Source organism: Candoia aspera, chromosome 7, assembly GCF_035149785.1.
Source record: "Candoia aspera isolate rCanAsp1 chromosome 7, rCanAsp1.hap2, whole genome shotgun sequence".
Lineage (NCBI taxonomy): Eukaryota > Metazoa > Chordata > Lepidosauria > Squamata > Boidae > Candoia > Candoia aspera.
The window spans coordinates 70,879,701-70,905,317 of record NC_086159.1 but is presented as its reverse complement, the minus strand read 5'-3'; the positions used below and the strand labels follow the sequence as shown (position 1 = coordinate 70,905,317).

The window sequence follows — 25,617 nt, the reverse complement described above, 5'->3', positions numbered from 1 at the left end:
AACCTTTGTAGTTTACTACACCATATCCAATTTGAAGAACCACATTTTGGATCCCTAGAGAGAAGCAATACCGGATGGTAAATAGTTTAGAACATTTTCCTTGTAAGAACTGAAGTGCTGCCTGCTTCTATAGAACCATCACTGGATACAGTCTAATGGCCATCTCTCTGCCTTGTTTATAATCCTAACAGTAGTCATTCTTCTTTTTAAGCTGTCCTTACATTCACTTGGCTGTGAAAAAGGATGTGTGTTTCTAAAAAGTTTGACATGTAACTTTATTTATATGTTGTTGTTGTTTTGTCTATTTATCTGGGAAGCTGCTCTCTTTGTTTAACAATCTTATAAGAGTCCAGAAATTGTTTCATTGGTTATTCAAAAGTGGGGTCGGGGGGGCGGGGAGGGGGGCTGCTATTTTAGGCTCAGTCAAATGAACCATGTGATTCTTTTCAACATCCCCAATACTTTTAGCAACAGAGCTGGACGAAATATGGAATAGATAACAGTTGCTTAAATGTAGGGTCATTAATCATTGACTTAGGAAAACAGAAGCTGTAACATCAACAGTCTGCATCTCTTTCTGTCACTGTGGCTATTTAGAAATTATATGTACAAGATTGTTTTCTTTAGAATTAAAACAAATTCTATAGCCCAATGCCAGCAAATGAGCACAGAAGGCTGTTGACTGCACCCATATTTTGTTAGAGAATGCTGTAAGTTCCTTTTGCCCCCGATGAGTTCTGCATGTTCAATTAGGTTAGCTTGGCAACAATTCTAGTTGTGTTTAATAAAAATAGCTGCTTTGAGGACAAGTTGCTCAGGCTGCCAAAATTAGAGGCTGCCTTGCACAATTACTCTTACACCTCCTCCAGGTCTACTTAGAACCAGTAAGCAAATAAATATATTGATTGCAATTTTGTGGCGCTAACCTCTTTCCCTTCCCCTTCTCCTACTCCTTCCCACCCCACCCCCCTTTTCAACTGGTATCGGAAGAAATAAACGTGATTCCATTTAGTATGTGCCTGATCAGGGTGATCTCTTTTCTTTTCAGCCATAACACAAAGACCACATCATGGCTGGATCCACGACTGGCAAAAAAGGCTAAACCTCCAGAAGAGTGCAAAGAAAATGGTAGGCTATTAACTTTTCATTGCTGCTGGGGAAAAAAAAAATCTGAAACGGGGAGAGAAGCAAGTTTTCCATGTCTCTGGGTTGTTAATAGGAGAAAATATTAGGGAGTGAGGAAAAGGAAAGTTTAACTGGGGCTGGGATTCTGCATTTTGCTCTGGTTTTAGCATGCTTGTATTTCCCGTCCCCAGTCTGTAATATTCCAGTCTAAGAATAACAACTATGAGTCCCCGGTGCTGGGATTTTGGCTTGGAAGCTGTTTTTAATTCCCATTTAAATCCCGTCTGCGTACTGAGATTCTAAGCTTTGAAATGTCTGCAATGTTAAGTGTCCAGGGCAATGGTTGCACAGCTGGGAGATGAATATTATGATGGGCTTTGTTTTGTGAAGGGAGATTCTCTGCCAGTTAGTAGTAGCCAGTTTAAAATAAAACCACGAAGAGGGAAGGGGAATAAAGAGGGGAGGGAAGTTATCTCTTCTTAAAGGGGCATTATGATCCTGTTGGAATTGTATATATCTATGGAAGCTCATTTCATTATTATCCTCCTTCTGAACGCATTATTAGAATCCTGCTGATTAGCCCATTGAGCCACGCTACCATTGCTATAATGGAAATCGTACAGATGGGCGGGTGCATTATAAGCAGTCCTTTTTTCAGTTTTTTCCAATGCAGGAAATACACATGCAAAATGGGCTGGTCAGGGCAATTTGACTGCTACAGAGACATTTTTTAGTAATTTGCTTTTTTGCTATGATTTTCTAAATCGAGTGCTGTTTATGACTCATAATACTAGGAAGGCAAGTTGTGAAATATAGAATTCATAGAAAACTGAAGAACAAGTATAAACCAGCCATCATCTGATAATCAAGGGGTGGAACATTTCCCAGAACTCTTCATTCATTTTCCACATAAATATCTCAGAGAGCAACAGATTGAAATTCCTTGGTGACACATAATTGTTTCTAACGTTTATCTATTCCACTTCATCTTCCTATAGATTTGGATCCTATCTTCAGTAGCTATAATTCACACTTGTTTTTTGTCTTCTTTATGGCAGCTTATTAGATGTTTGAAAACATCACATCCATCATTAACATTATCTTACAAGGAAGAATTTGCACAATCATTTTATATGCAAAAACTAAACCATAATGAGGTGTCAGATCAGGACTGATGTTGGAATCCAAGGTAGAAAATATAATTTCACTTCAGCCTTTTAAAATACTCATCTACACTCTTCCTAATTTGTATGAAGTCTTCTTTTAACTTTTCAGCATCCAGGAGGACTTCCATTTTTTTTTTTTAAATTCTGGTTATGAGTTTGGAATTCCTTTCAGTATCTGGAGAGTCCACTGGAGTTAGGCAGCCAATAACAATAGATAAATAAATAATCTGTGCCTATTGAAACATGAATGTATGCTATTGAAATTACACTCAACCTAAGAATCAGCTTATGTATTGCTGAGTGTTGTCATAACTAACAATATTTTGCACGCGATGTTTCTTGCTTGTAACACTTAACTTCTCTACAGCTTAACCACATGACCATGACCCAATAGTAGTATTCTGTATAGTCATATCTGAAAGATTCTTATTGTATATATCCATGTATACACCATTTGATGGACAATTGTATATTAAATTTTATTTTTAAAAAAACCCTCTCCCATTAAAACAATATAATTTACCATAGACTATAAGGTAGATTAGCAGGGACGCGGTGGCGCTGCGGGTTAAACCGCTGAGCTGTCGATCGGAAGGTCGGCGGTTTGAAACCGCGCGGCGGGGTGAGCTCCCGTTGTTAATCCCAGCTCCTGCTCACCTAGCAGTTCGAAAACATGCAAATGTGAGTAGATCAATAGGTACCGCTTCGGCGGGAAGGTAACGGTGTTCCGAGTCGTCATGCTGGCCACATGACCCGGAAGTGTCTATGACAATGCCGGCTCCAAGGCTTAGAAACGGAGATGAGCACCGCCCCCTAGAGTCGGATTCGACTGGACTTTACGTCAAGGGAAACCTTTACCTTTTATAAGGTAGATTATATGTTTCATGTTCTGTCCTTCCATGTAGATTTTGCAAGAAGCAGGACTTAGGCTAGAAGAACTCAATCTGCCAGACTTTTGACATGAATGAACTTGATCCCTTCCTCCTAATATCATTCACTGTTCAGCTGTATAGCTGTTTTCCTTTCTAGTTTTTCACAGATGGATATGGATTTAGAAAAAACACATTTCAAATTGCCTGTCTTGAGAGAAAATGCATATTCAAATGCTTATTCAAATAAACATTATTAAGGAGATTTTAAGAAACGCAGATTAAGGTAAGAAGAAGGTGGAACAGAAAATTGTCACTGATCTCTTCTGAGGTCTCGCTTGCACATTCCATCTGCCACAGATAGGTCTCAATTGTCACAAAAAAAATGGTTTCCCTAAGTGGAGTCTGTCAAGAAAGTAATTCACACTGGTGCCTCTCAAAAGCCTGCTTCAGATGTTCAGTGAATGTTTGGTTGGTGGATTGTAGATTTCTCCATGAATTTACGTGCATTGGTTGGAATGTGTGTAGCTGACCCCTAGAATAGTACTACTTAGTGCAGAATAAAGTCTTTAGTAGCTTATGCCAGTGGCAACTTCCATTTTGGCCTTGGTCAACTACTTTCCAGGAATGATTTTAGGGAAATTTATAAAGCTGTGGACATTGGGGATATGGATTCAAGAAGGATGTGAGTGTAGGTGTGCTGTGATAAAAGTTTTCACTGCATTTTTGAGCAGTCTAGCAATCTGCAGCTCTCTGATTCCCAAGCTTCAATTAAATCTCAAGAAAGCATGGGTAGTCAGGCTATGTCTTGATGGACAATTGTGCAATACAAAACAACAGCAGCAATTAGCTAAATAAATTGGGGGGGGAACACCCAAAGGAACTGTAAAACACCCTTTGAATGAGCTAGAAAAATAAAGGCAGCTTTTTCAGGCAAAGAAACAGTTTGATGTGATATTAAACACTATGTAATTCAAGAATCGCAAGACATTTGTTGCTGAGAGCAGGACAATTTTCAAAGTGGTCACTGTATAAATTATTGCTCTCAGAAGAGACCACATTGGAAGAAACCAACCTGGATGACAATGAAAAAAAAGTCCACAGACCATGTTGTGCATTGCTGAACTTGAATTAGAAATGCTTAACAGCCCTTTGTGACAGTTTTAAGTTTCCCCATGGCAGCCATTATATATGCATTGGCCCTCATCAGTAGCTGTTCAAATGTCAAAAAAGGTGCCAACTTCAATAAGCAAAATAGTCTTATTTGGTGATCGACTGGTATTACTGGTATACAACCTTGATTCCCATAAAAAATCAGAAGCAGGAAAATACTGAAATGGTAGTAGATGGACAGACAGATGGACAGATGGATGGACAGACAGAATGATGGGCAGACAGGCTGACAGACAGACTTATGGATGGACTGATAGACAGACTGACGGAGGGACGGAGGGACAGACTGACAGAGGGATGAACAGACAGACAGTCTGATGGACAGACTGACGGACAGAATGACAGACAGACAGATTGACTTACAGAGGGATAGACTGACATGGACAGACTGATGGACAGACTTATGGATGGATGGACTTACAGATGGACAAACTGACATACAGACAGACTGATAGACCGACGCATGGACAGAGGGACATGCAGATGGACTGATGGACAAACAGAAGGATGGAGAGGAGGAGGACAGATGGACAATGAATGGAGGACAGACAGACTCATGGATTGATGGACAGACAGACTCACAGACAGACTGATGGACGGACGGACAGATGGATGGACAGACTTATGGATGGATGGGCAGATGGACGGACAGAAGGAGGACAGATGGAGGACAGACAGATGGATGGACCAACAGACTGACAGACTGATAGATGGACTGACGGATGGATGGAAAGATGGAGGATGGACAGACTGATGAACAGTCAAACAGATGGATGGACTGAAAGTTGGACAGACGGAAGGACAGACGGAAGAACAGATGGACAGAAAAACGGATGGACGGAAGTACAGACTGATGGACGGACTGACTGATGCAGAGGCTGACAGACAGACTGACAGACAGAAAGATTGATGGAGGGACAGAGAGACAGATGGAGAGAAAGACGGATAGAAAGCCTGATGGACAGTTGTTTGTGGCCTGCAAAACTGAAGGGTGAAGTTGAGATTTCCACTTCAAAATTGTGTAGCAGCCTCATAGAGAAGAAAGTCCAATTTGAGGAGACTTCACTCAAATCACTGAGCTGGGCTCTCCAGCCATATGTCTAATATTTAGTGCAGGGTCTGAGAGCATGGCCACCTCAAGACATTTTGTTGCTTAAGACAAAAGACAAAATGCCCCATTTTGTTCCATGTATTCCTTCAGTATTTTGAATAGCATTATCCAGTACCACATCAGATAGCATCAGCATAGCTTAGGAATTACAGCATAGCCTATGCTCTCTAACACAGTGCCACCGTCTTGGTTTTTCATTGTCTGCCAACGAAAACAGCTGCTTGCACTTTCTCAGCGCAAGTCTGCACTGCTTGGAATGGTTGCTGTGAGAAAGGAAAGGCACAGACCTCTTCTCCCAAAAAAGTAGGCATCAGACCATCTTAAATGCTAATTGTGATCTAACTACTGTCATGTTGTCATGTTCACTGTTTCAATGTGCACTGTACATCATAACGTTTCACATGCCATGGTGCTGATGCGCGTTTCTGTTGGGAGGGAGCTGCTGTGAAACCTTGTGCCAAGTTCTGTATCTATGTTCATTTCAATGGAATGTGTTTGGGTTATGTGCTCTGCTCAAGGACTTTTCCCACAGACCATCAGAAGCCGTTAGGAGCACCTGGGATTGTGAGCCTGAGAAGATTCTACGGGGGGAGGGATCTCATTTGTACCGAGGGTTTTTTAGTTTGCATTTGATGCACTTTTTTCCATTCTCAGCTTTCTCTGTGAACCTGCACACTATTCTTTAATAAATCAGATATCTTTGTGATCCTGCTTATGAGTCTGATGGTGTTTAGAATAGGCAATCATTACATAAAGCTGAGAATCACCAAAGTTGTACCGTTAGCTCCTACCAAGATTAGTTTCTTGTGAGGGAAAACAGTTAACGATGGCCAAATCCAAACCCATGACCGGGAGACACCAGGAGCCGACTGGCTTGATGCCTGAGTCAACGGTCAGGAGCGGAGAACTGAGCCTCACCCCAGAACCTTCAGGTTCATGGCAGGATTCGAGTTCCAGCCCTGAGGGAGAGGAATCCAAAGTTGGGAGAGCACCAGAGCAACCGGCACCCAGCGAATCGCCCGCAGAGTTGATCACCTGGGATGAAATGGGAGAACCCCAGCCAGGGACGTCCCAGGCATCCTGGAAGTATCGGTTCCCGCTGACCCCAAACGTAGAATCTACCATGGTATCAGAAGGGAGACAGCCTAACGTGTGAGGGAGGGAGGAATCTCAAACCCCTGAAAGGCTAAGAGTGGTAGAGGCCAAATTAGAATTGATGGAGTACATGCTAAAAGCCCTGTCTCTGTCATGGGGGGGGGGGGGGCAGCCGAGGCGCGAAGGAGTTTCCAGCTCCATGCAATCATCCTCCATTCCCTCACCCGGACCACCGGCGGAGCAGGGCCGGAGATGGCGCCGGGATGAATCTCCACCCCGCAGGGTTCGTCCATCAGTGTCCCCACCCCGAGACAGGAGAACTACTGTAACCTGGGGCCCAACCACTCAAGTAACTGCTAATTCAGCTACAACAGGAGCAGGGGTGAAAGACTTTTCTGTCAAGTTTGATGGGGATCCAACTAAGTTGTCTTTCTTTCTCACTAATGCTAAAAGTTATATGAAGCAGTTTGGACCATGCTTCCCTTCCAAAGAGGCTAAAATAACTGGCATTGCCACCAAGCTGAAGGGACGAGCGGCTGACTGGTATGTTCAATTAAGTGAGGCTAACTCCCCTGAGCTTGAGGATTTTGAGGAATTCATGTGGGTGTTAAAGCTGCATTTTGAGGATCCTTTAGCCAAGGCAAGGGCTAAAAAGGCACTGAAGGATCTTACCCAGGGCCAACTGTCTGTAGCTGATTATGCCCTGGAGTTTAAGGCTTTAGCTGGGGAAATCCCCAACTGGTCTCAGTCAACCTTGATAGAACGATTTAAAGAGGGACTCAACATGGATGTCCTGCGGTGGGCGATGTGTAGAGATGACCCAGAGACATTGTATGAATGGATCTGTCTAGCAGGCAAGGCTGAGCACGCCCAGCATACCTACATGCAAACCAAACAACCTGAAAAACCAGCCACCATGAGGGGACCCCAAAGTGCAGCAACTGCTACCCAGCCAGACTATAGAGCCTGAGAAAAGGAGAGAGATCGGCGCTATGCAAAGAGTCAGTGTCTCCGATGCAGAAAGGAAGGGCACCAAGCAGTTGATTGCCCAAAAGCCAAGGCTGGAGACCGAGCAGCAAAATCTCTGCCCTCATAGCGGCGGATGACGGCAGCCAAGGGGGAGGCCAATGCTGAAGAAGTACCCTACTTCTCAGGAGAGGCTGAAGATGACTCTAAGGAGCCGGCGGGAAACGCCAGCCACCTGCCATGAAAAGCGCCTGCAGGCAGGTGGAGGAGGATGGGCGCGAGGATGCTATGGTGAGTGCTGACTGTCCCACTCTAGCAGTGAAAGTGAAATTGGGCTCCCGCAAAGACTACAGAGGTCTGGGCTTTAGTTGACTCTGGGTGTTCCAGGTGTCTGATTCACCCTGATCTGGTTGCTGTTTTGGACCTGCCTAGCTTCCCCCTCCAGCAGCCTTTGATCTTCACACAGTTGGATGGTTCAACGGCGGGGGGGGGGGGCGACCCATTTCACTGGAACTGTCGCAATGCAAATGGGCAGCCACCATGAGACTTTAAAATTTATAGTAGCACCTGTTGGCAACTCTTTGGTAATTCTGGGAATTCCCTGGTTGACCTATCAAAGCCCCCATATAAATTGGGAACACAGAACTCTGACTTTTAAGGATGGGTTTTACCAAGCCCCTACTGTGGAGAGGGCTTCAAGTGCAGGGGTTGGAAGGGCTGCAATTGCCACGCCGCGCCCTAGTTTGGCACATTTAGAGGGCTTGCCCGATCGATGCCAAGATTTTGCAGATGTTTTTGGAGAAATGGAACAGATCAGCTACTCCCCCCTCCCCATCGGAAAACTGATTGTGCCATAGAGTTGGTTCCTAATGCTCAATTGCCCAAGTCAAAAATTTATCCAATGACTCAGAAGGAGCTTGGGGCATTACGGGACTTTATTGACAAAAATCTGTCAAGGGGGTTTATTGAACCTGCAAATTCCCCAGTTGGAGCCCCTGTGCTATTCCGGGAAAAGAAAGATGGCACGCTTCGACTCTGTACGGACTATCAGGGGTTAAATTCCATCTCGATCTGCAACAAATACCCTCTACCACTAACGAAAGACATGTTAGACCATTTGTCAAAGGGCAAGTTTTTCTCCAAGCTCAACCTTCGTGAAGCCTATTTTTGCATCCGCATACGAGCTGGAGATGAGTGGAAAACTGTTTTTAATTGCCCATTGGGTTCATTTCAGTACAAAGTCCTCCCTTTTGGGTTAGCAGGGGCGCCCAAAGTCTTCATGCAATTGATTAATGAAGTATTACATGATCATTTGTTTAAAGGGGTCCTGGTTTATTTGGACAATGTGCTCATTTACACTGAATCCGAGGAGGAACACGAACGCCTTCTCAAACAAGTGTTAAGTAAGCTTAGAGATGCCAAGCTTTATGCCAAGCTTTCCAAATGTGAATTTCACAAAACCCAACTTGACTATCTAGGCTATAGGGTATCTGACAAAGGCATTGAGATGGACCCTGAAAAAATTCAAGCGATTTTAAGTTGGGAACGTCCCCACACCCGGAGGCAATTACAAAGTTTCCTAGGGTTCAGTAATTATTATCGGCAGTTTATCCAGGAATTTGCTGAGATTGCTTTGCCCCTTACTGACTTGCTACGTACCAAGGGTTTGGGAGAGACACACAAGGTGAAAAGCCCTGGGGCAGTGCTGAATTGGACCCCTGAATGCCAGGCAGCATTCAAGAAGTTAAAAACCCTCTTCACTGCTGAGCCTATTTTACAGCACCCCGATCCTGAATGCCCCTTTGTGGTCCAAGTTGATGCTTCTGACTCTGGCCGATGCTTTGTCATGTTTACCTCAGGACTCTGACCACGTGGCAGATATAGTTGGGACTGTTCTCACTGAACCACAAGTGGGCTTGGTTGCCGTCACCCAGAGCCAGACCCATGCGCAGGCAACCCCGCCCCCAGCTCCCTCTGGGAAGCAGAAAATGCAAGTTCCTTGTCAGTTACAGAAGGACTTTCTCCAGGCACTGAAATCTGACACTTGGTTGCTAGCTAATAGAGACAATGTTTCTTTTGAAAACGGTCTGGCGGGGGTGGAACACCGCCTTTATGTGCCTGAAACTTTGAGGGCTGATGTTCTGCAGCGTTCCCATGATGACAAACTTGCTGGACACTTTGGTTTTGTCAAAACTTTGCATTTGGTTCGCTGTCAATTTTGGTGGCCAACCTTAAGGCGTGATGTAAAAGACTATGTTGCTTCCTGTCCTGTTTGTGCCATGTCAAAGCAAAATGGGGGTAAACCACAGGGGCTTCTGCAGCCAGTGGCCAGCCCATCCCATCCCTGGGATGAGATTTCTATGGATTTTATTGTGGACTTACCCCCCAGTCAGAAGAAAACTGTCATTTGGGTTGTAAAATATTTTTTCTCCAAACAAGCCCATTTCATTCCATGTGCGTCCATCCTGTCAGCCCCGCAATTGGCCCGCCTATTTCTTATCCACATCTATCATCTCCATGGTAGCCCCTCCCATTTGGTCAGCCACCGCGGGACACAGTTCACTTCCCAGTTTTGGAAATCATTCTTAAAATTGATTGGCACCAAACAGGTGTTGTCCACATCATCGCATCCTGAGACTGACGGATCTATGGAGGTTTTGAACTCTGCCCTTGAACAATTCCTTAGAGCATACATAAATTACCATCAGGACAATTGGGTGGACTTGTTGCCCTTTGCTAAGGTGGCTTACAACAATGCTGTCCATCAGAGCACCGGGCAAAGCCCTTTTTGTGTGGTTTCTGGTCATGACTTTGTTCCCATCCCTGAGCTGCCACAAACCCCTCCCCAGTCCTGTTCTGCCTCTGACTGGGCTGTTAAGCTGGCTGATTCCTGGCCGGTGATTCAACAGGCTTTGGCTGATGCCCAGGCTGCTTACAAGTTTCAAGCCGATAAACGTCATTCTTTGCAACACGATTTCAAAATTGGGGATCAGGTTTATCTTTCTACCAAATTCATCAAGTCCCCACAGCCCTCAAAAAAGCTTGCTCCCAAGTTCATTGGTCCTTTCCCTATTGTTGGTCTTATCAATCCAGTTACTGTTAAGTTGGACCTGCCTCACAATTTGAAACGCTTGCACCCTGTTTTCCATTGCAGCCTGTTCAAGCCTGTCCACCACTCTTCCCGCTGGCATCCCCAACCTCCTCCTCCTGCTCCGATCATGATTGACGGGCAACAGCACTTTGAAGTCAAGGAGGTCATTGATTCTTGCAAGCTTCGGGGCACCCTCCAGTACCTGATCTGCTGGAAACACTTTCCTCATCCTGAATGGGTGCCTGCTCACCACGTTAATGCTCCTGATTTAGTTAACCGTTTCCATTTGGCTTACCCGTTAAAACCTTCCGCTTAATGCTTTCTTTCTTTTGGGGGGCAGTATGTCATGTTCACTGTTTCAATGTGCACTGTACATCGTAACGTTTCACATGCCATGGTGCTGATGTGCGTTTCTGTTGGGAGGGAGCTGCTGTGAAACCGTGTGCCAAGCTCTGTGTCTATGTTCATTTCAATGGAATGTGTTTGGGTTATGTGCTCTGCTCAAGGACTTTTCCTGTGGACCATCAGAAGCCATTAGGAGCACCTGGGATTGTGAGCCTGGGAAGATTCTACAGGGGGAGGGATCTTGTTTGTACCGAGGGTTTTTTAGTTTGCATTTGGCGCGCTTTTCCCATTCTCAGCTTTCTTTGTGAACTTGTATATTATTCTTTAATAAATCAGATATCTTTGTGATCCTGCTTATGAGTCTGATGGTGTTTAGAAAAGGCAATCATTACAACTACCTTCTGGGGTTTTCCCTTCTATAATCAGAGCTTAACTTGAGCCTGATTTCTTCTACCTTGTCTTGGCCGTACTGCCTTGCCACTTTGTAAATATATAGATCCGATCAAAAAGAGAGAATAGCAAAAAATGCTCCTCTCCTAAAGATATCAAGAAAGGTTGGGATAGAATATTTTTGGGAGAAGGGTTCTAGTTCTTTCTTGATGACACTGCCCATGCCACATCGGTCTTAGAACAGGTAGTTTAGCATTTTTCAAGATATCTGTGCTCCTTAATATATTATGGCATCATCAATCGATTTAATGTCACCATAGTATACTATGCAGGATAATTAACTATTTATGACTTTCTGTAATATTCTTCAGACAACACATTGATGTATAATGACTCTGTGTGTCTGTGTCTCTGTGTGTGTGTATGTGTTGTACCCCAAAGAAATACTTTCCTAATTATAAGTAAGTGATTTCCTAATTCCTTTGGTCCTCTGAAACTTGTCTTCTAAATGCCAGCAGTGCATGACGGGTTTAACACAGAGATTTTTATGATCTTACTCTGGATAGTGTTTCTTGCCATTTTAATTTTTATTACTCCATCTCTCCCTAGAATATTTCATAAGAGTTCTTTTAACTCAGCTAAGTAGCGAAACAGGAATAACAAGCTTCAGAGTGGAATAAAGGGATATGGAACATTCAGCTAAAGAAGCCAGTCGATCATTTGTTCTATGAATGTCCCTAGATGTATAAGCTTGGTAATCATTTTCACCTCATAAATATATTGCTATTAGAAAAACAATTTGCTGAAGATTGTAATGTGCAGCAAGGGTATAATGTGCAGTGTTTGTTTAAAGCAATTTGGTTGGGTTTGCCACTGGTGAGTTATTTGCAAAGGAAGCCCTACCTAATTTTGTACATAATCATCTTTTATCACTGGGATGGATCACTTGTAGTTTGTAATCAGGTAAAGGAATCGAACTATATTGAGATGCATTATGAAAAGTATCCCCCTTTAGTTTCCACCTTCTTTGATTCATGAGATGGATGTGCCGCGTCCATTCACTCGCCTTTGTAATGGTTGGTGTGGGACGAATTGAATGAAAAGGAGACATTTTCTCTTTTCTTTCAGCTTTTCTATCGCATCTCCCACAGTGTATAAAGACCAGGAAGTTGTACTGCGCTGCCCAAAGCCAGCTCAAAACTTTTTGAAACCTGAAGCAAATGCGCAAATGGACCTTCCCTTGTCAACTTGGACAGTTCCCTAAGTTGCTTTTAAAGAAACGTATTTCAGACCAGTAAAGCAATTCATATTGCTATACTATCTGCATTTTCCTCCATAGAACCAAAGACACAGCTTCTCCAAATCCCAAAATTATGGCATCATTGCTTCCCATTATGCATACTTACAAGCCACAAGAAGTAATGTAATGGCTTTTTAACCTAATTGACTGGTTTAAAGTCTATAGTTTCTGTTAAATAAAAGATGAATGAGTTATTCTCTTATAGTTCTTCTCACCCTCAAATCCCTGGAGATAGGTCCAGTGTATACATAAAGGAACATAATTATTCTTGGCCTTCGCTTTTCACAAATTAACACACCCATAGTGTGCCATATATATACCTCATTATAGGTCTATTTTCACTCTAAGTTTCATTACATTCTTTCTCAAAACAAAACAAGTTATGTATGCTTTAAAAAAAAAACAAAAGAATTTGAACAAGTATATTTTGAAAGCCCTCTTTCGATTCCTCCACCTGTAATATTCTAATTTTCCTGAAAAAGCTATTTGATTGTGATAAGGAAGAAAAATATTATAGTTGCTTATTTATTGGTTTCCTTCTTCGTAAGATATACCAATTATTTCCAAACTGCATTTATACTTATAGTATATACAGAGTGTGAGTTAGTATCTGCCTTTGTGAGACAGGGAATGTGTAAGCTACTTCATTGTGAACTAATGGAATGAAAACTCTTTGGCTAGCTATATAACTTTACTGTAATTCTCAGCCACAACAGGTCATGTGAAAGAGTAACCTGCAGGCTTCTTGGCTGACCACTGACTTCTGATTGGTCTTTGACATATTTGTCCTTCAGAACCTTAATTTTCTGGGAATTATTCTGACTTTACCTCTACAAAAAGAACAATGCCAGATTCCATTCTGTAGTCTTTGTAGCCTCTTCAGAGAGAGTAAAACCAATAATTGGACCCTTTTTGCATTCTGGGGAGAAAAATGAGTCTCTTAAGCCTTGTTATTTCATAAAACACCCATTTCACTCATTGACATCCTGAAACTCCTTCCCAAAATGAGCCCTGTCTACTCAATATGTCATGCCAAGGGTGGTGGGACTGTTAAGCTGTAGAAACTACATATCCCTGCTTTGTGTTCATTCATGGCAAATAAGGATATTAATGACTACTAATTACAATTGCTATATATTGTCTCCTGTACTGGAGGTAATATGCTTCCCAGTATCAGTGCTAGGGAATCAAACTGGAAGAGTGCTGTTGTACTGAGGCATAACAGTAACAATCATTCAATTTTGATGCCACCCAACTCCAACCGACTTTGGATGGCTCACAAAAGAATTATTTTCTCTGGGTGACTCACAAAAGGTTCCACTGGTGGGTTTCCCCTAACATATTCTGGGACTGGGGAGAGAAAGAGATGCTTTGGGGATCTTCTGCCTGAGCTGTCAAAAGGATTTGGCCAGCTTAAGTTCACCTGTCTGCTAAGTAGTACATTTATGCTTCAGAATTATACTGTTATCAATGAATTATTACTTATGCACACGTAAGTTAAATAATACTTTAAAACCATGTGTAACCTGGGTGTGGATGCCTGATACAAAACTCCATTTAATTATTTAGAATAATAGCCAGCTGGTAATCCCAATGAATATTAACATTGTTCAAAACATGAATCGGGAAGAGTGTTTCCTTTATTCATGGCAGCTGGATGGATCAGGCAGGTATATATGGAGGGGTGGGTGCGGTAGGGAACTCTAACCCAAAGTTTCTCCTGAGTATTAACTTTCTAGAAGAACCTTGAGCAGAATGGGATGCTTACTAATAGTTTTGGAGCCTGGATGTATGAAGACACAAGCTTTAATATAGTTTGTTAACAGCCAGAATTTAGAAATAAGAACTCTATTTTAAGTTTCAATGCTGCAAACATGAGTTGTGTTTTAGTTTTGGCTCTTTATGCTGTAAGGGAATTGTGCCTTTTAAATTTTTGTGTCAGATGTCTAGGACAGTACTTTTCAAGGGAAAACATAGAGACTTTTGTGGCCAAAATGGCAGGGGGGGGCGGGGGGGGTTGCCTCTGTAGAGCACCATAACTAAAGACATTAATCTCTTTAAATGCAACTTGGTGACCCATAAGCTTATACATTCTTTCAGCTAATTGGGAATGTACAGTATTCACAAATATATGTTTTGTTAAAATCCTTTTTTTTTTTTTTTTGAGGTAGGGGTACAAATCCAGACAGGAGCTTATTGAACTACAGGACTTTGCTTTCTGAGTTTCTGAATAATTGGCAAGAAAACCAGTATATCAATTATTAAAAAAAATAGAGAGTGTAATGTGCAGAATTAGAAAACTTTGGGAGTGACCTCCATAGATACCTGTTAGCAAGAAGATGAAAAAGTATAGTGATAAAAAAATGGAGAGTAATTTTTAAAAAAGGATTTCATTGGTGTCAGATGTGTAGAACTTTTTTTTTTAATTTAATGTTATTTCTAAAGCACTTTCCCAGGACTGTTCCAACTGTAGAAGTCAACAGACTTCCTGTTCCAGGAAACGCTCCTCAGCTACAGTTTGGGGATCAGGTTTGAGAAGACACTTGGGTGAAGATCCACTGTCAACCTATTTGGAAGCACACAGAATCTGCTCAGTAGTCAGTTTTTAGGTCAAATCTCTCCCAAATTTTCAGGGAGTAGATGGAAGTATGAAGAAAAGTAAATAAGCAAGTGGAAGATGCTAGAAGTAAAGGAACTCACACTCAAGTTAATTTTAATCTGGACTGGTGGTGCAGTGGTAAAGCTCTTGGAACAGAACCAGAGAGAATCCAACTGAATTCCAGAATTAGTTACAGAAGTTCACTGGGTGATGTTGGACCATTCACCAGGTCTCAGTCCAGCCCACCTCACAGGCTACCATGGGGGAGGGGGCAGAAAGGGAAGAGGGAGTATATACAGTATGTTACCTTGACAATTAATACAAATTTAAGATGCCAATGTCCTGTTAAGTAAATAATTCATTTTCTCGGGCAACTTGTAACTGATACATATTTTTGCTCTGTAGTAATATGCAACACAACTCAAGGGTGACTGATTCTAGAACTTGCTCTGTTTATCATCAGGACTGTCTCTGATGGCCATCTGATTATTCTATTTTCTTTTTCTTCATCAACCTCTCCAGGCCCATAAGCTTACCAATGCCATTGTGCATTTTGCTAATCATAACCCTTATAAGCTTGTCCCAGCTGCTATCAATTTTTTTAAAAACAAGGCAAGGGTTACGGGAGAAGTCAGCTATAAAAGTATTAAAGATACTGGAGACAAAATCATGAGAACATGAAAACATTTCAGTGATATCTCAATGCATGGCAAATTAATTTGATTGTACTCAATGCATCAAGGTGGCTTTAATTTGGGGGATTAGTTGGAGCCCATTCTTCAAATGTACTCTTTCTGGGGATAAGAGAATATTATCATAGAATAAGGCAAACTAAGAAACTAAATCTCAATATTACTCAGAAGGCATGTATAAAATAGATCGTGTAAGCTTTAAGAACAGTCATTTTTCATAAAATATCACCTAGGGAAATGTCTAATGTTACTTTTATGTAAGCCAGATAGCTGGTAATCATGCTTTGTTTCAGATGCTGAGTATGGAACCAATCAGTTGAAATTATTATTTTTTATCTAGTGCATACATTTTGGCTCACTGGACTGCAGAACAGATTCTTCCAACTTGGATGCTCCTTCTGCTCTTTTCTTGAGCTTTAACCAGGTTTATGCTTCATATCCCATTCTATCCTGAAGATTAAGGATAGATAACAAAATAAATAATGCAAAAGAAAAATAGAACTGGATCCAGGCAGGAAAAGGAAGAGGAACAAGGAAAGCAGCTAAATACTAAATGCATATTAAGAAATTTCAAAATTGAATAATATCTCTAACTCATGTGCTAATCAGTTTCAAATCTTGAAAAGAAGCAGAATTTCCCATGAATGACCAATGGCTTCTTTACAATAGCATTGTAAAGTCAGTCCTGTTCTATATGGCATGCCACGTGGAGTTGAAAGTTCTGCCAGTTGTAATTAGCTGATGAAGTAGTCTTATCAGTCTTATCAGTCAGTGGAATCAGTTCCTGGTAAAGCTAAATGAAATCATAAAATCCAAATTCAGTGAAATACCCAGCACTGTTTAGGAAACAGATATGGTTGTAACACTGAAGTTTATCATATTTCCTTCTGTTGGATTGGCAGGCCGTTGTAAGCTGTTGCCAATGGAAAGTTAGCACAGCCCATGTCAATGTCATCAAAGGGTTTGCAAATTTTGTGAGCCTCTCAGGACTTTCTGTCCAGCAGTGGGCATAGCAGGAATCCAGCCTTTCCAATAGAGAAGCAAAGGACAAGCAAAAAGTTCTAGGAACCATTTTCATTTCCACAAGGAGACTCATGAAAAAGAGCTTGTTTTTTGGAGTTAGTAGAGAAGACATATTTCACTGCCTGCAGTGAGTGGAACTAGAAGCATCTACAGGTGGTCCTTGACTTACAACCATTTGTTTAGCAACCTTTTGAAGTTACAATGGTGCTGAATTTAGGGACTTACAACCGGTCCTCACACTTATGACCACAACAGTGTCCCTGCAGTCACGTGATCAAAATTCAGGCGCTTGGCAACTGGCATGTATTTACGATGGTTGCAGTGTCCCAGGGTCACGTGATTGCCATTTGTGACCTTCTCAGCCAGCTTCGGACAAGCGAAGTCAACGGGAGAAGCTGGATTCGCTTAACAACCACATGATTTATTCAACAGCCGTGGTGATTTGCTTAACAACCATGGCAAAAAAGGTCATAAAGTTGGGTGTGACTCACTTAACAACCTCCTCACTTAGCAACAGAAGTTCCAGTCCCAATTGTGGTCATAAGTTGAGGACTACCTGTAGTGCCTATAGTGCCTCATGAAGCATCTAGTCATAACCAAGAGGATGCCTTCTGGAACAGGTGTGAAAAATATTCCAGACCTATTTGGGAAAGCAGGCAGGCTCGGCATTTGCTGGATAACATGTTCCTGACACTAACATACAAGGTGATTTGAGGTAGAATAAATACATCACTTTTGGTTTATGTTCATCTCTAAAATAGCCATTTTTAGCTACTCTATCTGCTTGTCCCTTTCCGCTTAGAAGAACTGACTGAATTTGACTTTCCCCTCTAGCATACCAGCTGTTTCTCTAAAATATAAAGAAACAGCTGCAATTTTTAAAATGTTATCACTTTTTCAAATGTGAACTAATTAGTCAAATGTTTTCATGTTATATCCAATTCTTTCAAGTTTTACAAGAGCGGTTCCCTTGTTTGAAAGAAAAGAGTTTCCAAACTGGCTTATTTTTCTTTGTGGGATGATCGACACATTTCAATAACTAATAAATCAACCTTATGGTTGTTAGCCATGTTGATGGGAACAAGGAGAGTTACAGATCTTTTCTGCACTGGCAAAGTATATCATCCTCATAGCATCACCCAGCCATCAATGAAGTAATATAAAGCTTGTCCTCATTACTTTTATACAGTATTAGCACAACAATGAATGGATTATTCTAAAATAGTGGTTTACAACCTTTTTCACCTCATGGCACACTGACAAGGTGCTAACTTGCATGGTCTCACATCTCCTAGACAGAGCTTCCAGATCACAAAACCAGAAGTTCCATGATGTTAAAGATGGCTGGGACTTGGGAGGAGAAATGGAAGCAGTATTCCATTGTGATGTCATGGAGGCAGGGTTATCGCTGTGCAGCTGCACAGCACTTCCCACCATGTACTTGTAGCTCACTGATGGGCACACCTGTGGACCTTTCATGACATACAAATGTGCCATGGCATAGTGGTTGAAAATGATGGCTCTAAAAGATACTACAAGTTGGTAATGCAGTATACACATATGAAGGTCATTAGATTGGAGAAAGGACATGTGTGAACATTTTTGGCTCATGGGTTTTAAAGAATGAATGGAAGCAATCAGGGAACAGCTCTGAAAGAAATAAGACAAAAGATAGAAAGCAAAAATAGAGCCAGCCCCTTCCTCTTTTTAAAAACCCACCTGAGAATGGAATGTGCCCCTAACTGAAGCAAGTTCAGATGTCTCTGCCCATTGCCTGCATTGACAGATCCATGTTTTCCTTTAACTCTTAAGAGTGTATGAACTTAGATGGGATTTTCTCCATTTACTACAGGGCTAAACAAGGAGCTTTCAGAAGAGTGAATGGGATTAAAAATAAAATAATGTTGAAATCTGTGTGGCCCCTACCCCTTTGCTAGTCTATAAAGCCTTGAAAACATGGTGGTTCTCCCAAAGCCTTAGGTTGAAAGGGATGGCCCCCTTGTTGGGTGTGTCTTTGTTATTTTTGCTTATGTCTGTATAGAGTGACCAGATCCCATCTTGTTTTGGTTTCTATTGGATTTTTTATGATAATGTATTTTGAACTGTCCAGAGTCAATTGGAGCCAGACAGAACTGTTTATTTATTAAATATAAATAAGCAATTTGGGACAAAACTGAAGTGAGGTAATGCTAGAAAGAGTATTTAAGAGATTTCTAAAGAATAATAGTGATATGTTGAAGTGTGGAATTGAAATGACTGCTATAAATGTTACTATGAAATTTTAAAAATGAAAAAGAAATCATAAATGCTGTGAAAATGTTGAACAATGATAAGACTGCAGATGTAGATGGTGTAACTGGAGAAGCTGGATGGAGAAATGTTAAGGCTCACAAACTGGTAGAAAAGTAGTAGTGGTAATACTTGTTGAAAGAAGTGAAATAGCTTATTTAAGAGCAGGCTTCTGCCTACTTTGCTATAGGCAGGTGAGAGTTGGGTATGTCAGGGGAAATATAAAAGTAGGTTAAATGCAGTAGGAATCCATTATTTAAGAAGTATATGTAATAAAGGAAGAAGAATAGAATGAGGAATAATGAATGGCTCCTGAATGAATCTGGACTGAGCACAAAATTGCCTAACTGGTATGGAAGAAGTATGTTGAAGTGTTTGGCTATATAGAGAGATTGAATAAGGATTCAGTCAAAAAACAAATATATGAAGGAAGAGTAAACAGATCAAGAAGAAGGGGAAGACCCAAGAAAGTTCTGGTTGTATGGAGTTGTTGAGATCCTGAAAAAAAGAGAAGTTTAAATAATAAAAGGCAATGTTTAAATGGTGGGAAGATAGAAAGGCATGGAAAGGTTAGTGTAAATTCATTTTAGCTATATTTTCTTTTTCTTTTCTCATTCCTTTAATTTCACTGGCTTGCTCACTGTTATTCCTTTTCTGCACTCTGCACAACACAGCTTATGCCAAAAGGGAATAACATGGTTATGTACATATAAAAGGAATTAAAGTTTACTGAAGTGCTAATACTGGATTATCTGTTATTACTTCTCAGACATGCTACAGTGTAGTCTTAGGTATTTATAGAGCCCTCTACTGATTTTGTGAAAAATACATGGAAAAAGCACCAAATACCAAACAAGTAATAATAACAAATTTAATTCCACTGTGCATTTTTTTACATATCTCTGCCAAGGTTCTGCTTAATTATATAATGTTACTGACACAGAGTAGCTTGGCTTATAAAACAGAATAAAACTCCTGAGATGGGTTACTAGAGTCCAAGTCAAACACATTTTTTTAGGCTCTGCTCTTCTCAGAAAGGAGGTGGAACCTAATGGGGGTTAGTTTGAATCTAAAAATACTTGAGGGCTTACTAATTGAGAGAATTGTTTTATAGCAAGTAAACTTGGGCTCTGCCTGGTATTCTAAATACTCATTTCTGATTCTCTTTACATCCTTTCATTTATAGTAATTAACCTGTGATGGTCTTGTGTGTTTAAATAATATTACAACTAGCATTCTGTTCAGTTAATGCTGACATGAGGGGCGTGGAGCCATGGGCAGATGCCCTCGCTCCACCTTGTCCTGACTTCAGGATGTTGTTGGAGAATGTCTGATATGGGGATCTCCTCTGCATGCATTGGATCCTTTCCTGATTTAGGGACATGCATTCATAAATTCTAAACCAGGGTTTCTCAACCAGGGTTCCATGGAACCTTAGTGTTCTGTGAGAGATCACTAGGGGTTCCCTGGGAGATTACAATTTATTTTAAAAAATTATTTCAAATTGGGGCAACGTCACATTAAAGAGGTAAGTTTCATTCTTTATTTTTAGTTTAAGAACACTGTTAGCGCATATATACAGGCCTACCCATGAAACGAATATAATAATTTTGTGACTTCTGGCCTATCTTTGAGCCTGAATGTGCAGGGGCTCCCTGAGGCCTGAAAAATATTTCAAGGGTTCCTCCAGGTTCAAAAAGTTGAGAAAGGCTGCTCTAAACCTTCCAAAAACAGTAACTGCTCACTTTCAGAACTCCTAAATGAATGGAAACAGACAGCAAAGAATCAACAGTGAGGTAGAAGCAAGAAATATGAAAGGTTAAACTCCCAACTGGGCGAATTTATTTATCTATTAACTTTATTGGTTATTTTTCATAGGCATGAAAGGGGAGTTTCTTCTGTTTTTTTCCCTCTTTGGCCTATGACAACCTCAGATAATAGAGGTAGTTAAATGTATGATTTGGACGTATGATACAATTATCAGCTGGGATATTTAAAAGTGATCTTTCTCCTTCCAAATGTTCTCTTCAAATTCAATCAGCCCTAATCAATTAGGGGTTCATTTTTCAGCATCTAAAATAGTTTAAATACAATGCCATTTCCACCATCAATTAATTATTTTTTTCCATCGTTTTCATTATTTCCTTCTCTTTTTAAAGGGGGTATTGATAATTTTTGTGACCGTTCTCCTCCAGACTTCGAAGGCTGGTTGTAATCTTACTCTATGATTACTTCAGACATAACTTTATATTGCTTTGAAGTAGTTTTAGTTAATCTCACTATGCGTGTGTCCACTTTGTTTTCCTTTTATCCATTAGCCGATAGCCTAGCAAACAGCTTACAAATTTCCTCCTAAGTTTTGAGGGATGAAAACGAGGCCTGCAAAATATGAAGCCTTTTTTTCAGGTGTTTAGCTTGTAAAAGGTTTTGCAGTGGGGCACTTGGGTAGATAGCAGTTTTTAGGTGTGTGTTTTTCACTTTGGTCCATTGACCTGTTCCTTCAGAATATACTTTATTTATTTATTTATCTTTCACATTTTTAATCACCACTCAACTCCCCCGAAAGGAGGAGAATATCCCAGAATAATATCCCAGAATAATTTCGTATCTGGATTTGATTTTGTGCCATTAAGTCAGTGTTGACTCTTAGCGACCACATGGATAGAGTTTCTTCAGGAAGATCTGTTCCCATTCTTTTGTCCTTCAGGTCTTCCAAGGGTGCACCCATTGCCATGGTAATTGAGTCCATCCTTGCTAGTGGTCAGCCTCTTCTCTTTCCTTCCACAATTTAGCTTAATGCAGTTTATATTGACAATAGTGAATATGTTTGGAAATATTTTGTCAATCTGGAAAAGCTACACTTGTATCTCTTAGTGGATATGAATACAAGCAAAAGTAATTTCTTGTCTAGTAACTGGTAATAGTCAACCATGTAGAATGTTCTTGCATGCTATTATATGTATTAACAAACAGCCAAATTACAACCTTGTTGTAATTTTTACATTTCATAATTAAATTGGATTGGATTTTATTACAGCTTTTTCTTGGATTTGGGGGTAGATTTTACTATTTCATCAGAGACCATTTATTACATGCAGTTTAAGACAATATATTTTCCCTCTTATTTTTGATATGTTTCTTGAATTAATAAAAACATCGTTTTAAAAAAAAAAAACTTGAAAATTTTATTCTTTTATTTTTAGAGTTAAATGCATTAGCACAAACTGAAAATATATTCAGAGAATTCATAGATATTCATATTATATAGAGTAGAGGATAGGAGGTAATAATAGGAAGCACCTTATCAATTTGTTAGTGCTATTAGATGATGTGTAAAGAAAAGCAATATTCTGTTTTTTACAAAAAATAGTGGATCTTATCATTTCTCTTTATCTTTAACGAGTTCCTGGACTGTTTGAATTATTATCTGTATGGTAAGAATGCTTAAGTGAAACAGAATACTCCAGACAAAATGGATGTTGTGAAATCTACTGTTTTGCCAGTTAAAACATGAAAATCCCAGTAATTAATGGTATCTAGATAAATGTTATAAGGACCATGATTCCATGGACCTCAATGGTCAATTTCCTCTCCCCATACAGATCTTAATCTAATGGGTTGGATCCAAAGGTTCCCTTCTTCCAACGGAGGAAGCTTTCCTCTAACAAAGGAAGAGAATGAAGGTAATAAAGCTAAATTAATGTAATAAAGGTAACTGTCATGGCTCCAGGTGTATTCAGGATTTTAGCAGACTTAGTCCCTGCTCAGTAGACTGCTTTGATTCTGCCGCTTCCAGTCTATTTAGCTTAAGATCTTGTTCAAAAATTAATCAAAGAAAATTTGGAAATCCCCTTTTTTCCCCTTATTTTATTGAGAATGCAAGCGAAGTTTTAATTTGTTTCCTTATTTTGTTCTAGGCCTTTTCTAGTCTTGCCTCTTGTCTAGTTAGTTTTGCTTCCCCACCCCTCAACCCTTTAAACTGTTTTGCTAAGGTATGTATGTTTCTGAAGTGAATATGCTTCTTTGGTATTGCTGCTGCTAAGTTGAAGATGTCGTCACCCAATTTATCTGCAAATGACAGCGTCTTTTCCATTATACTGTTTAATTCACAATTGTGTCCTCAAATGCTAAAATAAATGTCTTATTTTGATTCATAGAGCAGCAGCCTGGTGCTTTTTTTTTAAGTCATTATCTAGATGTTTTAAAAAATACCCTATTTTCTGGGGAAATTAGAAAAACTGGGGAAAAAGGAAAGGGAGAAATTGGAACAGAGCCTTCAATGTTCATCTCTGCCCAAGTTAATACCTGTTTTGCATGCAAAACAACTTGCTTGAAGAGCATCCGGAAGCTTCAGCCTGTGCAGAATGCAGCTGCATGGGCCGTTATATGTGCCCCTAGGAGGGTACACATTACACTTCTGTTCCAAGAGCTGCGTTGGTTGCCCATTTGCTTTGGGATGCAACTCAAGGTGCTGATTTTGACCTTTAAGCCCTACATGGCATGGGACCAGGTTATCTGAGGGACCGCCTCTTCCCAGTTACATCTACACATCCCATCAGGTCTGGCTGAAAAGGCACGTTTAGGGTCCTGTCCATTAAGGAATGTCATCTGACAGGACACAGGCAGCATGCTTTTCCACTGTGGCCCCCACCCTCTGGAACATCATTCCCCCTGAGGTGAGGTTAGCCCCATCTCTGTTAGCCTTCTGGAAGACCCTTAAAACATGTTTTTTTCACCAGCCTTGGGGATCTCAGGGAGAGCCTGTAAGGTGTTTGTATGAGATTAAGTGATGTTTGTTCACCTTCTTTCTTGGGTTTTATCTGTTTATTTTATCCATTTATTTCATCTGTTGATTATATTTATTTTTTATGGTTTTTAAATTGTTACGGAGTTTTTAACTTGTGTTGTACGGCACCCAGAATCATGCGTTTGTGAGATGGGCGGTTATATAAATATGCTAAATAAATAAATAAAAGTTCTAATTTCCTAACATCTCAAAATAGACCCTCAGAAAACTCCTCTCTGAAATTGCTGTTCACTTTTGCAATACAGTGAAAACTTGGTTTCTTGGACTTTATATTTGTATTTATTATTTTAGTATTGTAGGTGTTGATTCGGTGATTTTATTATGTTGAGGTTTTAAGGAGAATTTTATTGTAAACCGACCAGAGTCCCCCGCTTGGGGGGAGATGGGCGGTAATAGAAATGTGAATAATAAATAAATAAACAAACAGACTTTGCATTCAGTGGACCAAATTTCCACTATGATTCACAGAATTTGCATAATTGACAGTCCTCTCCCCAATTAGTCTGTTGAAATGAGATTCCGAGGTACTGAGCCAGATGGACCAATGCCTACATTCTATTGAGTGAAAAACCCTAAGCAACTCTAAACCCAAGAATTGGTGAACAGCCCTTGCAAAAGAGATCGCATACAAGCCAGATCTTGAGGGAGATTACATGATTATCTATATGAATACATGATCCTACTGCATACAGTCATGCTGTACCATGGGGATAAAGGTTGTACTGTGGATTGAAGGAGAGCAGCTATTCCACCTGTGAAAACATGGCTATTGGCATTGGTTGATTCCAAGGTGAGATGACTATGGTCCTCCATTTCCTTAGCAATTATAGTGTTTTAGCCTTTTAATTTTTCCATGTTTAAAAATCTTAGCCTAACAAACACATATATATACCAGGAAGATGAGAGAACAGATATTAAAGTATTTCATACTTCGCAGCTGGGCATCCGCCAGCTCCAGAGCCAAATGTAGTTTCTAGGATCACATTCTGAAACCCTTAGAATTCTCTCTGATCATGATTGCTGGAAACAGAAGGCATAATTTCCCACCCTTTCAAGGTAGAAAATAGATGCAAACTGTACTATAAGTGGTAAAAGAATTAGGTAATAAACAGTGAAAAATCCCACAACTCAGCTACTGCTGCAAGCCCCAAGCAGCTGACAGGATCAAGGTAACAAGAATTACACAGATTTCAGTAAGGTTATTTGAATGCTACTCTTGAGGTAAATGAGGAATTTCCCATCCTCATGAGTTCATTAAGATGAAGTCTCTTTGAATGATTTGAAATGTTTCTTCCCACATTTCTTGCTACCTTGGCTGAGTTGCTGATTATGAGAGAAGCTGTCAACTGACTCACCTGCTGTCTTTTGTTTGTTTAAGTCTGCTTTCTCTTACATTCCTTCCCCAGCCTCCACACACCTTCTCACCTGTGTCCACAGATGTTTAAATGTACCCAGCCACTTTACAGTTCTCAGTGTTCCCCCACCATGTTCCCTGGCCATAAAAGGTTGACCAGACCTGACTTAACATATCCTAACCCTTTAACAAGGGAAAGTTAATCAGAACTTAATTTAATTC

The 25,617-nt window shown here is 40.5% G+C and overlaps 1 protein-coding gene across 1 annotated transcript in view; it reads left to right on the top strand.

Annotated features, from left to right (window-relative positions):
* The window catches only part of MAGI2 (membrane associated guanylate kinase, WW and PDZ domain containing 2), a 713,008-nt gene that overhangs the window by 487,002 nt on the left and 200,389 nt on the right, over positions 1–25,617 (top strand). The window contains exon 6 of the mRNA XM_063308087.1: positions 1,049–1,128. Within this exon, the coding sequence (XP_063164157.1) occupies positions 1,049–1,128 (80 nt within the window). The remainder of the gene's footprint in view (positions 1–1,048; positions 1,129–25,617) is intronic.